General features: G+C 36.2%; 1 protein-coding gene across 12 annotated transcripts in view; it reads left to right on the top strand.

The window, feature by feature from the left end:
• Positions 1-16205, top strand: part of NCOA1 (nuclear receptor coactivator 1) — a 203635-nt gene that overhangs the window by 164914 nt on the left and 22516 nt on the right. For all 12 annotated transcript variants that reach the window (XM_043469211.1, XM_043469212.1, XM_043469219.1 and 9 more), the window contains 5 exons: positions 1556-1673; positions 2944-3112; positions 4115-4429; positions 10288-10389; positions 12322-12724. In XM_043469211.1, coding sequence (XP_043325146.1) covers positions 1556-1673; positions 2944-3112; positions 4115-4429; positions 10288-10389; positions 12322-12724 — 1107 coding nt within the window. The remainder of the gene's footprint in view (positions 1-1555; positions 1674-2943; positions 3113-4114; positions 4430-10287; positions 10390-12321; positions 12725-16205) is intronic.

Here is a 16205-nt window from a genome sequence, read left to right as displayed (position 1 = left end):
GAGGAGGGTCAGCAGGTTTGCTGTCTTCTGCTGCCTCTCTCACTAGCTTGCAGATGGCTTCCTTCTTGCTGTGTCCTCATGGTCATCTCTCTGCACCATCTGTGTCCTAATCACCTCTTCTTATAACACCAGTTATATTGAAGTGTTTGAAGTGGAGCCACCCTGACAACTCTTATTTCACTCAAAGCCTTGTCCCCAAATATAATGACATTCTGACATACTAGAGGTTAGGGTTTCAACATATAAATTTTATTCCTTTTCAAGATTACAAATAGCCATCAGAAACACTAAAAGAAAATAAAGTAATCCTTAGTCTCACAACCTAAACTCTACCAAGAATATATAGCTTACCAGATTTTTTTGATTAATATATAGAAATTTTATAATATTCTGTTATAAGAATAGACTCATCCTGAATATAATGTCTTGGATTATACTTTTTTCATTTTTCATTTATCAGCATGTTATAAATATCTGTACCATAATCCATTAATCAATAAATTTCTGGAATTTAGGTTCTTTACAGTTTTTTCCCTAATATAAGTAGTACAGAAATAATCAAAGCCTTCAAAAAAATTGTGCATCCTACCACCTTCCATTGTACTGTAGTGCTCTGCTCAATTGTGCCCGACTCTCCGCAACCGCAGGGACTGTAGCCCACCAGGCCCTTCTGTCCATGGCATTCTCCAGGCAAGAATACTAAAGTGGGTTGCCATTTCTACTCCAGAAGATCTTCCCACCCCAAGGATCAAACCTGCATCTCCTGTGTCTCTTATGTTGGCAGGCGAATACTTTACCACTACACCATAAAGCATAATTCATCCTCTTTTTTTCATTTGTCATCATTATAGACAACAGTTATCATACCATTATTGTACAGCTATATTCTCAGTTAACCACTGTAGAGTTTTGTCCATTTACTAAATGGCCCCAGTTTGCAGTGCACTTTAGCTTCTGATTCTGCCTTTTATAGAACATATTTTGTCTTTTACTTGCGTCTCTCAAACATTTCATGACAGTAGCAACTGTCCCTACTTACAGCATATTGTAATAGCATATAGACTGAAAAAGCAGTTAACTGAAATTGTTATGATTATCTTTAAAATTAGTAATTTCTGAAGGAGTTCTAAGTGATTCTCTTATGGTAATGTATAAAAACCTTTAACATCACATTTTCTTTGTATTTATTTTATTGACTTATTTATTTATTTGGTTGTGCTGGGTCTTAGTTGTGGCATGTGGGATCTAGTTCCTCAACCAGGGATCGAACTTGGGCTCCCCACATTAGGAGCATGGAGTCTTAGCCACTGGACAACCAGGGAAGTCCAGATTCTCTTTGACTCAAAGAACTTTTCTCACTTTCCCATTTACTTGTTATTATGTGGTCACATTCTAGATAGTATAAGTTTCTGAATAAGTGACCTTTGTAACATTGAGGTAGTATTTTATAAGGGAAATCTCACTCTACTATATAATATATTACTTCTGAAAAATATTATCATCTTACCTTCTGTTTTAATATATCCTGACTTCTTATCTTTCCTTCTTTAACCAGGATTACCTGAACTGGAATTAGAAGCAATTGATAACCAGTTTGGACAACCAGGAACTGGTGATCAGATTCCATGGGCAAATAATACAGTGACAGCGGTAAATCAGAATAAGCCAGAAGAGTGAGTAGTACCTTTTGTATATTATCAAGTAACAGATACTATCTTCTACAGCAAAGAACTGCTTTTCCCAAACTAGATTCCAGTTTGTGTTGGTGTTTTGTTTTGTAGATATTAATAGAAGGTGAAGGTTTAATGAAAAGAAAAGGATGGGGGAGGACACCAAATCAAACAGATTTATTTACTGCATGACTGCAAGACTAGTGTATATTTTAATTACCAAGAGATTGATATAGTATGCAGCTTTATTTTTCATCTCTTACTTTGCATTGATTGATTGCCATAAAATTTCTGGGACTGGTAGATGAATTGGCCTCAGCACAACAACTCTATTGCTCTTGAGTTCTTAGTTGTATAATTATTTTGTCCAGCTTTTCTCTTCGTTTGGAGCAAGAATGCATAAGAAGAGAAGGTACTTTCTGCATCTGCTTAGTATCCCCACTTGAGTAGAATTTGATTTCTTAATCCACACAGGTAGCTCTATTTCAACACATATAGTGCATCTCATATATAGCAACCAAAGGATGACTAGGTAGCATTGAGTGTGAAGCCTTAATTATGACCTCTAGCCTCGTTTACCTTCCCCAAAGAATCCTTATAGAAGTAGTATTATTACTAGTGTAATTTTCTATATATCTTTAAGTTTTATGCATCAACTGATAGCAATTGGATTAGACTATGTATTTCCTACACGTAATCAACAATTTGTTGGTTAACACTGAGCGTTGGTTAACACTGAGCATTTTTCTGGTTTGATTTCTTTTGTCATGTTATCAGCATGATTTGATCATCTTTGAAAGTTAAGTAATATATATAATATTTACTGTTTTCATTATGGTTCAATTATCAATAATTAATTGCACGTATAGAATATAAACAATAAGTGGTATAAATTTTGATTTAGATTAAATGATTTTTTTCTTTTTTTAGTTTTTGGTTAATTTTTATTTTCTACTTGTGTTAAAAATTATTTTCTCTTAACTATGTTTGGTTAATTTTTCAGGGTATTTCTGTAAGCTAACATGAAGAATGTGGGAACAAAGTTCAGTGATTGACAAAATAATGAAAAATATATTCAAGCTGCATACCGAATGTTCATAAATTTCTGCACATTAAGTATAGAAAATTTCATTGCATAAGAATTGGTTTTAAAAAAATCTTGGCAATTTCCTAGAACTAGATTTGCATATATGTGTATGTATATTTGTATTCTTAAGGTTGAATACTTACTTGCTATATCAGTCTTTATCTTTCTTATCTTTTGATTCGTCAGCCAGTGTATTAGTTCACAATTAGATGAACTTCTCTGTCCACCAACAACAGTCGAAGGAAGAAATGATGAGAAGGCCCTTCTTGAACAGCTGGTATCCTTCCTCAGTGGAAAAGATGAAACTGAGCTAGCTGAACTAGACAGAGCTTTGGGAATTGACAAACTTGTTCAGGTATTTACTATAGTTGGCACTTTTTAGATGATGCAGCCCTAAAAAGCTAGAAAATTATTTTTAAGCAAGACTTTTCCGTATGACTCTCACTGTATGGTAGCTATTTTATAATTTACCCTTGTGAAAGTTATCCAAATATATAATAGTTAAATAATGGGCTTTTTAAACAAAAAGCCTGTCATAATAATTACCAAGTTGTAGCCTTTTACTATGGAACATAATCTTAGAAGCTCTCCCTAGAATAGAATCCAGATTTTATATTATTACTTCTTATTTTAGGACTTAATTTATCCTTCATTCATGCTAGACTTCAGCCTATATGTTCCATGACATTCCAACTTCCAGGTTAGTATTTTTGAGACTTTGGAGTTGAAAAATCAATTTAGTGCATCATGACCAGCTTTTTTTTTAATGGATAGAATAATGTAGAATAAAGACTGTCAGAATGCAGAAAAAGGGAAAGTTTCATGTTTTATGTTTTATGAAACTCTGTTTGCAGTTGCATAAACAAACAGTAGGTCACAATTTAAATTGTATTTCTTTCAATAAGTAGCAATCAAAAAGTTTGAAAGCCATAGCTCTATGGCATTCTGTTAGGTCAGCTATGAATTTTTTTTTCAAACAAGATAAAAGCATGAATTCTATATTTGACATAGAAAAATTAATCTCTCCTTTAGGAATCTACTTCTCATGATAATTATTAAATTTAACATTTGTTGATTATTAGGCTTTGCAGTGAGGTTCTTTTCAAACTATTTAGCTCTATTTCATTGATTTAGGGTCTTCATTTTAACCATATTTTCATCTCTTTACTGAGATTTTAAACATCCCAGTTAATCTATTACTCCATTTCAGAAGCAACTTTCATAAGTGATTCCTTTAAGTATTAATAGCAAACTTCTGGAGTTCTTTGTATGATCTCATATCCAAAATTGTATAGAGAAGCATGTCATTCATTGGCAGAAATGTATTTGTAAAATGTTTTGGCTTATTTTCCAACAGGGAGGTGGATTAGATGTATTATCAGAGAGATTTCCACCACAGCAAGCAACACCACCATTGATGATGGAAGAAAGACCCAACCTTTATTCCCAGCCTTACTCTTCTCCTTCGCCTACTGCCAATCTCTCTAGTCCTTTCCAGGGCATGGTCAGGCAAAAACCTTCACTGGGGACTATGCCTGTTCAAGTAACACCTCCTCGAGGTGCTTTTTCACCTGGCATGGGCATGCAGCCCAGGCAAACACTAAACAGACCTCCAGCTGCACCCAACCAACTTAGACTTCAACTTCAACAACGATTGCAAGGACAACAGCAGGTGAGTACCCTTGTTCAACTGGTGATCCTTTTTAAAGGTATGTGCTAATAGCTCTATGTAACAAGACAGCCAAAATGCTATTGGATTGACCAAAAGGTTGGTGTGGGTTTTCCATGGGATGTTTTAGAAAAACTCAAATGAACTTTTTGGCCAACCCAGTGCACTAAAGGTGTTAAGTCTACTCCCAGACCCTTTATGACACAAAAAGTCATCCTTAGTCTGCTCTGATAAGAATAAGGGAGACTCATTCAATTAAAGACTGCTGGCTCATAACAAAGTCCTTTAACACCAAGAGTTTAAAAACAATTTACTTACATTTTTTAAGATAAAAAATATTTAGGATGAACATCCCATATAATTATTAAATTAATAAAATTGAAGCACAGCTTAATTTCTAAAGTAGAGCATAAAGAGATACTGCTGATAAATATTTTCTCTCATGACAAATAATATGCAGGTGTAATGACATAAATATTTAGGACTGTTTAAGCAGCAGTTACAGGGGTAATCATTAAGAATTAGAAACCCAAATGGTTAAAACTATCCTCTGGGAAATGGAACCAGGAATGTAGGTTGTTGCTTTTGTTGTTATTACTGTTTTGTATTTCTTTATCCATATGTCTGTTTTGCTTTGGATTTTTAAAAAAGCATTTAAAAAAGGTCTCTGGAGCCTTACTAATAGAGGAAGGAAGAGGAAGAAGGAGGTAGGTAAATTTATTAGGCAGCCTAATAGAGTTAGCCTTGGTTTCAAGTCCTAGTTCTAACCTTACGTGAGGTGGGTCAGTAGTAAAATTATTTACCCTATTAAAGCCTATGACTTCTCTTTAAAAAGAATCTAATTCCTTTACCTCTTAGTTTGTGGATTAAATGAGATAACATTAATAGATGCTGTTTATTCTCGTAAGTCATGTCCCACTCTTTTGCGACCCCATGGATCATAGCCCGCCAGGCTCCTCTGTCCTTGGGATTTTCCAGGCAAAAATACTGGAGTGGGTTGCCATTTCCTCCTCCAGGGTATCTTTCCCAACCCAAGGGTCGAACTCACGTCCCCTGCATCACAGGCAGCAGGTGGATTCTTTATCTCTGAGCCACCAGGGAAGCCATTAATAGATGTAGAGCTTGGATATAAAGCTCTTAACAGAGTGCCTGGTATATTAAAAGAATATATAAAGGCAAATTTAATTTTTAGAGATTTTTGTTTAATATCTATAAAAACTACACTCCCATGTAGGGGCCAGGAGACTTCCAGCCATATTACTTTTTGAGTTACAGTGGAATTTTGATGAAAACGTGAGCTGCACTAATTTTGTGCTGCAGAATGGGGGAGTCGAGGGGTACTGGGGAAATGAACACATTTTCAGTAGGTTTCCCATATTTTGCTACATTTGCTTCTTTTTGTCCCCCTTCTCTACAAGGATGGTGTTTAAAAAAATAGTGCACATTTAATTTAATGTAGTCCCATTTAGTACCTACTCACTATTATTATGAATTTATATCCAATAAATATAACAAATAATATAAAATGTGCTTCCATGCCACTTAAAAAGAGGAAGATGATGAAAGGGAGAAAGAGATGGCATAAAAGTGAAAAACTTTTAATGGTAGACTAATAAGGAGTAATTTTTAAATGCTAGTGTGAAGTAAAAGACACAAAGGGAAATTAAGGGAAGAGAAGGAAAAAAAGAGAAACAAAGCGAGGGTATAGTATTAATAATATGTTCTGAATATTATTTTAAAATAAACTGCTTCTTGTTACAACTTGTCAATCATCATTAGACAGCACAAGAATAAGAAATACTTACTAGCTCCCCTGTATTTAATTTTTCACAGAACATGTTTATGATGACTGTACCAGGTTCTGAGAGAAATGCAAAGAATAAAGAGATAGAGGCAATTTTCAGAGCTTATCGTCAGCCTGGGGTATTCAAAATTTAGTCAGCCCTCTGTATCTTCAGGTTCCGCATCTGCAGATTAAACCAACTGTGGTTCAGAAAGAGGTTTTTTGTTTTTGTTTTTGTTTTAATTCTAGATGAGAAGCAAAACTTTGTGGCAATAAAAACTGCTTGATAAAAGAATAAGCTTCCTTAAGGAAATCTTTGTTTTGTCAATAATTTACATGGTGACTGAATCAGGATTCTCAGCCTCATCATTGTTAGTGTTTTGAAACTGGATAATTCTTGTTAAGGGGGTGCTTCTGGTGCTCTGGGGGATATTTAGCAGCATCCCTTGCCTGTACCCACCAGATACTAAGAGCAGCCCCTCCCCAAGTTGTGATAACTGAAAATGTCTTCATGTATTGCCAACTCTCCTTTATGAGGCAGAAAACCCCCAGTTGAGAACCTCTTGACAAGATAATCATCTTTTAGGTTTACTGTAGGAGGACTTCTTACTGAGGCGTTGGAAAAAAAACTCCATTCAGACAAAGTGAAAGCAAGCCTGAATTGTGTGTGTATGCATGTACATGTGTGCATTTTATACCCATAGGCTGGGTTTGTGCTTTTTCAGTGGCCACAAGCCCCACATACATCTCCTTTAGTAATACAACAAGCCTGTCAACGAGACCTTTATAGGCTTTTGAAGTTGTGTTACCAGCTCTAACGATTATCAACCTCTCTCCTCCCAACTCCCTAACTAACAAAAATTAAGATTTCAGAAGAGATTAAGGTGATCCTTTTAGGAGAACTTCTTTGGAGGAAGTTGCTGGAAAATGGGTAAAATTTTAGTAATCAGAAAGAAGAGGCAGATTAGAGTGAAATTGTCGTACACAGCGTTAGGTTGTACACACAGATAGTCAAGGGGGGTGGGGAATAACAGTATTTCTGAGGGTAGGAATACATCATTTTTCTTTAACAGAAAGTGCTCGTAGATTGCTGCTTTTAGAACAATTTCTTCTACTTCTAAAAATTACCTGTTTATTTTATAGGATTTTGATTTATTTTTCTAAGGTTGTTTTTTCATTTTTGTCACTTCTCATTTTCATTTGCACATTATCTCACAATGCCCAGAATATATAAAGCTGTCAGTTTGGAATCCCAACTCCCACATTCCTGGCAGTGTTACTTTTCTTCACCTGTTTTCATTCCCTGCGTCTTCTGTTTTTAGACTTGCTGTTCCTTCTGCCTTGAGTTTACTACCCTCTTTGCCACCTGGCATTCTCATCTTTCAAGGTCCCATTGAGCTCACTCATGCTCTTGGTCCCTGCCTTCATGTCCTAGGCTAAGTTAGTTGCTGCCCCATGCTGCTTACATCTCTTTATATATTCAGGCTATAACTTGTGCATTGCACTGTTCTGTATTGACCTCTGCCACTCAACAGAGAATTCCAAGAAAATAGAAATTTACTCACTTTTGTAGGCTTCAAACTTTATTTAGTATCTTGCATTTACCAAGTTTTATGACAAATCTTTGTAAAACTAATGGTTAATTTAAACTTATGTCCAAGATCTGACATAAGTTTGAGTTTAAGAAGTATGTAGATTTTCATACTTTTAAGAGCCTCTTTGACTTTTAGAGCCATAATATTGGTTATCTTTATTTTTGACGTGATTCTGAACGTTTTATCCTATTCCACAGTGCCTGAAAGTTATAATTGTAATATTTATATTATATCGGGCTTCTCCCTCCAAGTCATTTTGTTTTCTAATCTAATTGGAATCAAAAAATGAATGAAACTAGAGTTAAGAATTGAGCTTGTTAGAGATGAGAGATTTAATCACTATTCACAACTCTTTGGATTCTCTTATAAAACTTTGAGAGACTTTCTAGTTTATAAATAGTATATTAAAATTTATTAAATGTATTAAATATGAAGATATTAAAATATATTGATAGGTTGACTATTTTATAAGAAATTTATAAATCATAAAGTACTATTTCAACACAAAACAAGGTTGATATTATTGTTACTGTTATCTCCCTAACCAGTTTATTCATATCAAATTATTGAGCAAGTAATCCTTGAAGCAGTAGATTGTTTATCAGGAAATACCCTTTCTAAGGATGCTTGTTTTGTTACCTGCTAAAGTTAAGGCATACCTCTGATACGGAATCCTGAGCCTGATATAGACAGTATCTTTCAAACTAGTGTACCATAGAAGATTGTTCTAGGAAATAATAATAAATGGCTTTATGTCAGAAAAAAAGGTTCACGATAAATGAATTGCATAGTTTATCCCCTTCTTGGAGCTCCACAATGTGCTTTAGCCAATTGAAGGCTCATAGAATTACTACACTAAAGAAATCTGTTTCACCTTGTGTAACCCATTATTTCCAATGCTTAATACAGCACAGCATGCTATTTTCCTGGCACATCTATTAATATCCTGCAGAACAATGTTCTTTAGAACACCAATTTGGGAAATGCTGGTCTAAAGTATAATTACTTCTTCTAGTTAAATAAATAGTCCATTTTCTCAGACCATTTGTTTCTTACATAATTCTCTCCAGCTAATGAAATCACATTGGATTTTTCCCAAATACGTGCCCATCAGACAGGTACCCTCCAAGTCAGAAGTACCTCAACTTTTCCATTCATCTTCCAGACCTTTACAGAGTGTTCCCTATGTATATGTACTTTTTTTACTCACAACCCTTTAAGACCAAGGCTGATGTTTCTTTTTTCTCCATTATTGCACGTGTCTGAAATAATTAAATATTAATGAGTTTTTAAAAGCATGATATAAAATAGATAACCAACAAGGACCTAGTGTATAGCACATGGAACTTGTTATGTGGCAGCCTGGATGTGAGGGGAGTTTGGGGGATATATTGGTATGGCTGAATCCCTTTACTATTCACGTAAAACTATCACAGCATTGTTAATTGACTGTCAGTTCAGTTTGGTCACTCAGTCGTGTCTGACTCTTTGCAATCCCATGGACTGCAGCACGCCAGGCCTTCTTGTCCATCACCAACTCCCGGAGCCTACTCAAACTCATGTCCACCGTGTTGGTGATGCCATCCAACCATCACATCCTCTGTTGTCCCCTTCTCCTCCCACCTTCAATCTTTCCCAGCATAAGGGTGTTTTCCAGTGAGTCGGTTCTTCACATCAGGTGACCAAAGTATTGGAGTTTCAGCTTCAGCATCAGTCCTACCAATGAATATTTAGGACTGATTTCCTTTAGGATGGACTGGTTGGATCTCCTTTTAGTCCAAGGGACTCTCAAGAGTCTTCTCCAACACCACAGTTCAAAAGCATCAATTCTTCTGTTCTCTGCTTTCTTTTATAAGTCCAGCTCTCACATCCATGCTTGACTACTGGAAAAACCATAGCTTTGACTAGATGGACCTTTTTTGGTAAAGTAATGTCTCTGCTTTTTACTATGGTGTCTAGGTTGGTCATAGCTTTTCTTCCAAGGAGCGAGTGTCTTTTAATTTCATGACTCCAGTCACCATCTGCAGTGATTTTGGAGCCCCCCCAAAATTGACTATACCCCAATATAAGATAAAGAGTTTTAAAAATTACAAAAAGCATGATAAACATATTTGTGTGCATATATATGTATATAACACTGCAGAACACTAAATATGGCAGAGCATAAAAATAGAATACATGCACCTGTAATAAATGCATATAGGCATGTGTGCATGTACATACATGTATGTACTTGTATATATATTTACATTGTGTGTGTATTCTACTTTTAAATGCTCTGCCATATTTAGAGTTCTGTAGGCAGAAAGTATTTGATAAATGTTAGGAATTGCCACCTTTTGGCAAATAAACGTGGGAAATAATCTTACTAAATCTGCAATACTAAAACCTCTTAATAATCAATAAGAAGTTTATGTTTCCCTAAAGGGCCATGCTATATGTTTGTGTGTAGAAGTTTATCTCATTGTTCTATTTTTCTCTAGTTGATACACCAAAATCGGCAAGCTATCTTGAACCAATTTGCAGCAAATGCTCCTGTTGGCATCAATATGAGATCAGGCATGCAGCAGCAAATTACACCTCAGGTAATGTGAGAAAACCAGGCATTGTTAGTACTTCTCTAACCCAAGTTGTGTTTCTTAGAGTGTTGACTTAGGTGTTTTTGAAATGGTCTGTGAACTCATCTCTTAATGATGTTTGTACTGTAGCTTTCTTTTAGAATGAATTTATAATCAGCTTGTGATACCCCCTACTGATATTTGATCTAAAGCTGAGGGTTCTTTGTTTCATTTTATTGTTATTGTTGTCATTGCTATTAGGTATCAGGTGACTAAGTAGAAAACTCTTATTGCTGTCCTGAATCGTATCAGTAATAAGAAGCCAAGGATATGAAACTGTGTGCGCAGTACCTGAAACCTGATCAAAACCCAGTCACATTGCTTAGTTATCTTAACTGCCTTGTGTTCTCTGTTCAGTCTGAGCATCAGCATTTTCCAATTTTTGTTTTAACAATCCTGTGTGTGAGCTCATAGCCATTGAAAGTAAACATAAAAAGAACCAGGTAGCCTTCTAAGTGTGATACAGACTTTCATTCTTACTTCTGCAGATACTTTAATATTTTTGCTTCAACCACTTATTTTTTTTTTTTTTTTTTTTGGCTGCACCATGCGGCTTGTGAGATCTTAGTTCTCTAGGGATTGAACTTGGGCCCACAGTAGTGAAAACACTTAGTCCCAGCCACTGGACCACCAGGGAATTCCCTCAACCACTTTTTTTTTTCCCCCAACCAACAATGCAAAAATTGGGGAAATGAGGTATTTTAGAAAGGATTCAGACAAACTTTTCTCCATAAAATGGACCTAGTTGGATTGAGGGCAAATACTAACCAAAAGGATAAATATTGATAGAAGCTCCTGTTAAGCAGCAGATATTGGCATCTCCATGGATCCAGACTTGGGTTTCTCTGCCTTAAAAGTCTCAGTGGTTAGTTCATGCAAGGGGAAATCGGTTATAAGGAAACAAGACCCCACTGTTGTAATTCACATAAAGACAACTTCTGTTAAGAAGTCATATGTCAGTTTCTTCCATATTGGGCTACTTCTGGTTGGCAAGTTTCATTTTTATGAAGCAGTATGCTTTAATCAGCTCCTCGACCTGAATGGACATTTTCTGAGGAAGGCTTTGTTGATGTGCCATGTTGCTTTGCAAGTTAGCCCAAAAGGAGACTTCAAACTAATTTTACCACTTCTTTCATCATTCATAGTATTATAGCTATTAAAACACTTACTCTAATGCCTGGAGCAGTCTCATACTACAACAATGCTATAAAATACCAGGGTTCATTTATTTCTGTGTATTATTTTGTTTCTAATTAATGATTTTCTTTTAAGTGATCATTTGTTTGGCCTTGGAGCCTAGATTTCAGATTCTTCCTTTTCTAATGGTATTTGTAGGTTTGTCTAATTGTAAAGATAATGTACATTCATTATGGATAATTTGGAAAATACATAAAAGTATAATGAAGAAAATTGAAATCACCTATAATCACATTTTATTCACTTAAGTAAAGTGGAATAAATGATCTCCATGAGAAAAGAGAAAACTAATATTCTCCGTACTTGAAATGTGGTGAATTTTGTGGAAATGAAAAGAAGTACCCTAGTAACCTAATGCCAGATAAGATATAAATCATCAAGCACATTTTCTCTCCTTTATGGTTTTCATGTTTCTCTTAACAGGTTTCATGGCCTATATTATAGTACTAATCAATATATGTTTTCTTTGACTTTTCTCAGTCCTGTTTGACTTTAATATGTAAAATGTACTTAATTCATTTTCTGTCCTGTGGATGTTATTTAAGAGGTTTTCTTCCTTTTCTGTTTTAGTTTGCCTTGTACACTGATAATTGCTACAATTCTGTTGCTCCAAGCTAGTAGGCTTTATCCTGTAAGCTTTCCAAGGCAGGAGTAATAATACTAATACTAATACGGGAAGATTTTTTTTTCTCTCTTCTTTAGCCACCCCTGAATGCCCAGATGTTGGCACAGCGCCAGCGGGAGTTGTATAGTCAACAGCACCGACAGAGGCAGCTAATACAGCAGCAAAGAGCCATGCTCATGAGGCAACAAAGCTTTGGGAACAACCTCCCTCCCTCATCTGGACTGCCAGTTCAAATGGGGAACCCCCGTCTTCCTCAGGGTGCTCCGCAGCAATTCCCCTACCCACCAAACTATGGTACAAATCCAGGAACCCCACCTGCCTCTACCAGCCCTTTTTCACAACTGGCAGCAAATCCCGAGGCGCCCTTGGCCAACCGCAGCAGCATGGTGAACAGAGGCATGACAGGAAACATGGGTGGGCAGTTTGGCACTGGAATCAATCCTCAGATGCAGCAGAACGTCTTCCAGTACCCAGGATCAGGTATGAGGATTTACACCTTTATGTTGTTTTTGTACATACAGTTGGCCCTCGGTAGCCATGGATTTCGTATCTGTGGATTCAACCAACCCCAGCAGAAAATATCCACCCCCACCAAAAAAAAAAAATTGCAGAAAGCTCCTCAAAGCAAAACTTGAATTCCCTGCACCCCAGGAACTACTTACATCATATTTACATAGCATTTACATTTTATTAGGTATCAAAAGTGATCTAGAGACGATTTATGGAGGGATGTGCATGGGTTCTATTTCCCCATTTTATCTAAGGTACTTGAGCGTCCATGGATTTTGGTATCTATGAGGGTCCTGGAACCAATCCCCCAGGGATATGAAAGGAGGACTGTACCACATCAGACTCAGGTCTCTCTCTTCACATGTGTTTTCAGTTCACTGACATTGAGGCAGTGCTGAAGAGGAAAGATGCTGAGGGAGTTCCCTGGTGGCCTAGAGGTTAGGATTGGGGCTTTCACTGGCATGGCCTGGATGACCTGAGATCCCACAAGGCACTGACACAGAGGTCAGGAAATCCAAGCTCTAGGCTTAGCCCTTGCTAAGAGTGGTTGAGTGGTTTGAGGCTTCTCTCTTCCATAACTAAGGACTGTCTGACACTAAAATTTTTAACATTTTGTCTGCAAAGCACATTTTTACTGTCTTACTTTCTCTCATGGATCCCTGTAAGAATGTAAGGAAAGTCCATGTCAGACAGTGGGTGTAAATACATAGGCTCAAAATTTACATACAGATTTTTTATTATCTTGGAATTTTGTTTTTGATAGTTTACATAGGGATTGTCAGTCTTCACAGATTATCTCAGACCTCTCATTGGTGTCGCCACTTTTAGCTGCTTAGGTTGTAAGCTATTCCTCTGAAATATCAAGCAACTTTTTGGCTTCCAAAAGCTTTGTTCTTTTTTTTAATTTTTTTATTTGCACTGTCTCTCTCCTGTTTCCTTTGCCCTGTTGTTGTTCAGTTGCTCAGTCGTGTCCGACTCTTTGCGACTCATGGACTGCAGCATGCCAGGTCTCCCTGTCCTTCATCTCCCAGAGCCTACTCAGACTTATGTCCATTGAGTCGGAGATGCCATCTAACCATCTCATCCTCTGTCATCCCCTTCTCCTCCTGCCTTCAATCTTTCCCAGCATCAGGGTCTTTTCAAACGAGTCAGCTCTTCGCATCAGTGGCCAAAGTACTGGAGTTTCAGCTTCAGAATCAGTCCTTCCAATGAATATTCAGGATTGATTTTCTTTAGGATTGACTTAATTTGCTCTCCTTTCAGTCCAGGGGACTCTCAAGACTCTTCTCCAACACCACAATTCAAAAGCACTCCTTTGTCCTAGGTTGTGATATCTTTTTTGATTTTTCTATCACTTGGAGATTCTAATAAGTAGTGCCATTAAAACACATTTGATTAATCGATCAGGTTTAACTAAACTTTGATGCTAAATTAATGGCAAGTTTCTGTAAAAGATATAAGTTGAAATAAATCCATATATTTTAAAGATGAAAGAAAAAGTAAATTTTCATCCTGCTTCAAAATGAATTTCAGTGAGAAGTCTGCTATTTGACTTGAATAAAATGTTGAAGCTATATAGAGATTTTTTTCACATGGCAATATGCTTATCAACTTTGACAGCCAAATCAATTTAGACTTTTTATTCTGGTGGCAACAAGTGCTGAAATTCTTTTGACTGTTAAATTAAGTATCTGGGGAGACATGTGTCAAAGAGCATCAGAATTCTCTTAAGACATTTTAATCAAAATTAAGCTACATCAGTTTCTTTGTCCTCAAGACAATGAAGTCATCTTTGGCTGGTTTATATCACTTACACTATATGTGTGGGCAAGAAAAGGATTATAAATCTGTATCTTAATTATAAGATTGTCTGTCTGAACAGGAGTGGCTTTCAGAAGAGTTGTATTTTCCTGTGTCTTTTTTTTTCTTTTCTTGTATCTTTTGATTTCTCTATGCAAAGAATTTGACGCGGATCCTTCACCTAATTCTAGCCTACAGAAGTACTTCCTCCAGCATTAGAAGTCTTATGTAGTTAAGTCTTATGTAGTTTCCCCATTGCTCTTCCAAAATGACAACTTAGCCAAAACAGCAAATAGATTCTTAGTAGCATTTTTGATACTGATTGTAGAGCTTTAAATTAAAAGATGTATTTTATTCATTGGGGAAAAAATAACTACAGATAAGCCAAACATTAATAAATTCCCCAGTAAACTCTTTTTAAAAAATAAGGTATTTAACTGTACTTCTCAAAAAACTAAAAATAAAAATACCGTGTGACCCAGCAGTTCCACTACTGGGTATCTATTATCTGGAAAAAAAGAAAACACTAATTTGAAAAGATACATGCACTCCAATGTTCATAGCAACTTTATTTTCAATAGCCAAGATATTGAAACAACCTAAATTTCCATCAATAAATGAATGGATGAAGAGGACATGGTATATGTATACAGTGGAATACTACTAGGCCATAAAAAATATAATGAAATTTTACCATTTGCAACATGAATGGGTTTGGGAGGATATTTTGCTAAGTGAAGTAAGTCAGACAGAGAAAGACAAATATTGTGTGATATATCAATTACATGTGGAATCTAAAAAAATAAAACAAATTAGTGAATATAATAAGAACAACAATGACAAAACCAGATATATATGTAGAAACCATTAGTGGTTACCAGTGGGGAGAAGGAAGGAGGAAGGGGCAAGTTAGGGGCAAGGCAAAAGCTACTATGTATAAAATAAGACAAGGACATCTTGTACATCACAGGGAATTTAGTCAATATTTTATCATGATTATAAATATATAACCTTTTAAAATTGTGAATCCTGTGTTGTACACCTGAAACTTATGTAGTATTATACAACTATACTTCAATTAAAAATTAACTAATTAAACAAAACAGTAGTTCTGTAAATTTTCAGTTATGCTCTTTAATGCTTCATCTCTGGAAAGCCAAGAAAGGAGGACTTCTATCCTGCTCCTGTTTCTTTTTTTTTTTAATATTTATTTGGCTGCACTGGATCTTAGTTACAGCATGCAGGATCTAGTTCCCTGGCCAGGGATCAAACCCAGGGCCCCTGAAGTGGGTGCACAGAGTCTTAGCTGCCGGGCCACCAGGGAAGTCCCCTGCTCCTATTTCTTGACAAAGCCACCTGGAAAGGTGGTGATCCAAAACCCCTTTTCCTTTGAAGCTGACACGATTTCCCTCAGGGTTGTGGATTGTGTCTTTGATCTCTTGCAAATTGTATATAGAACACAGTGATCGAGATAATGAGTGGGTGAACTTCCTTCTTCTCCAGGCAGTGTAACCAGATGTGGTCTACCCATTGTAAGTGCTCTATCTGGTACCTGGATTTTTCTTCCAGTCAACTTTTGATTGACAAAAAATGCTTTTCACAAAATAAGATTTAAAACAAAAATAGTTAGTATTTGTACTACAAACAAACC

The sequence above is a fragment of the Cervus canadensis genome, chromosome 5 (assembly GCF_019320065.1).
Source record: "Cervus canadensis isolate Bull #8, Minnesota chromosome 5, ASM1932006v1, whole genome shotgun sequence".
NCBI classification, from domain to species: Eukaryota; Metazoa; Chordata; class Mammalia; order Artiodactyla; family Cervidae; genus Cervus; species Cervus canadensis.
This window is presented reverse-complemented; position numbering and strand designations above follow the sequence as displayed.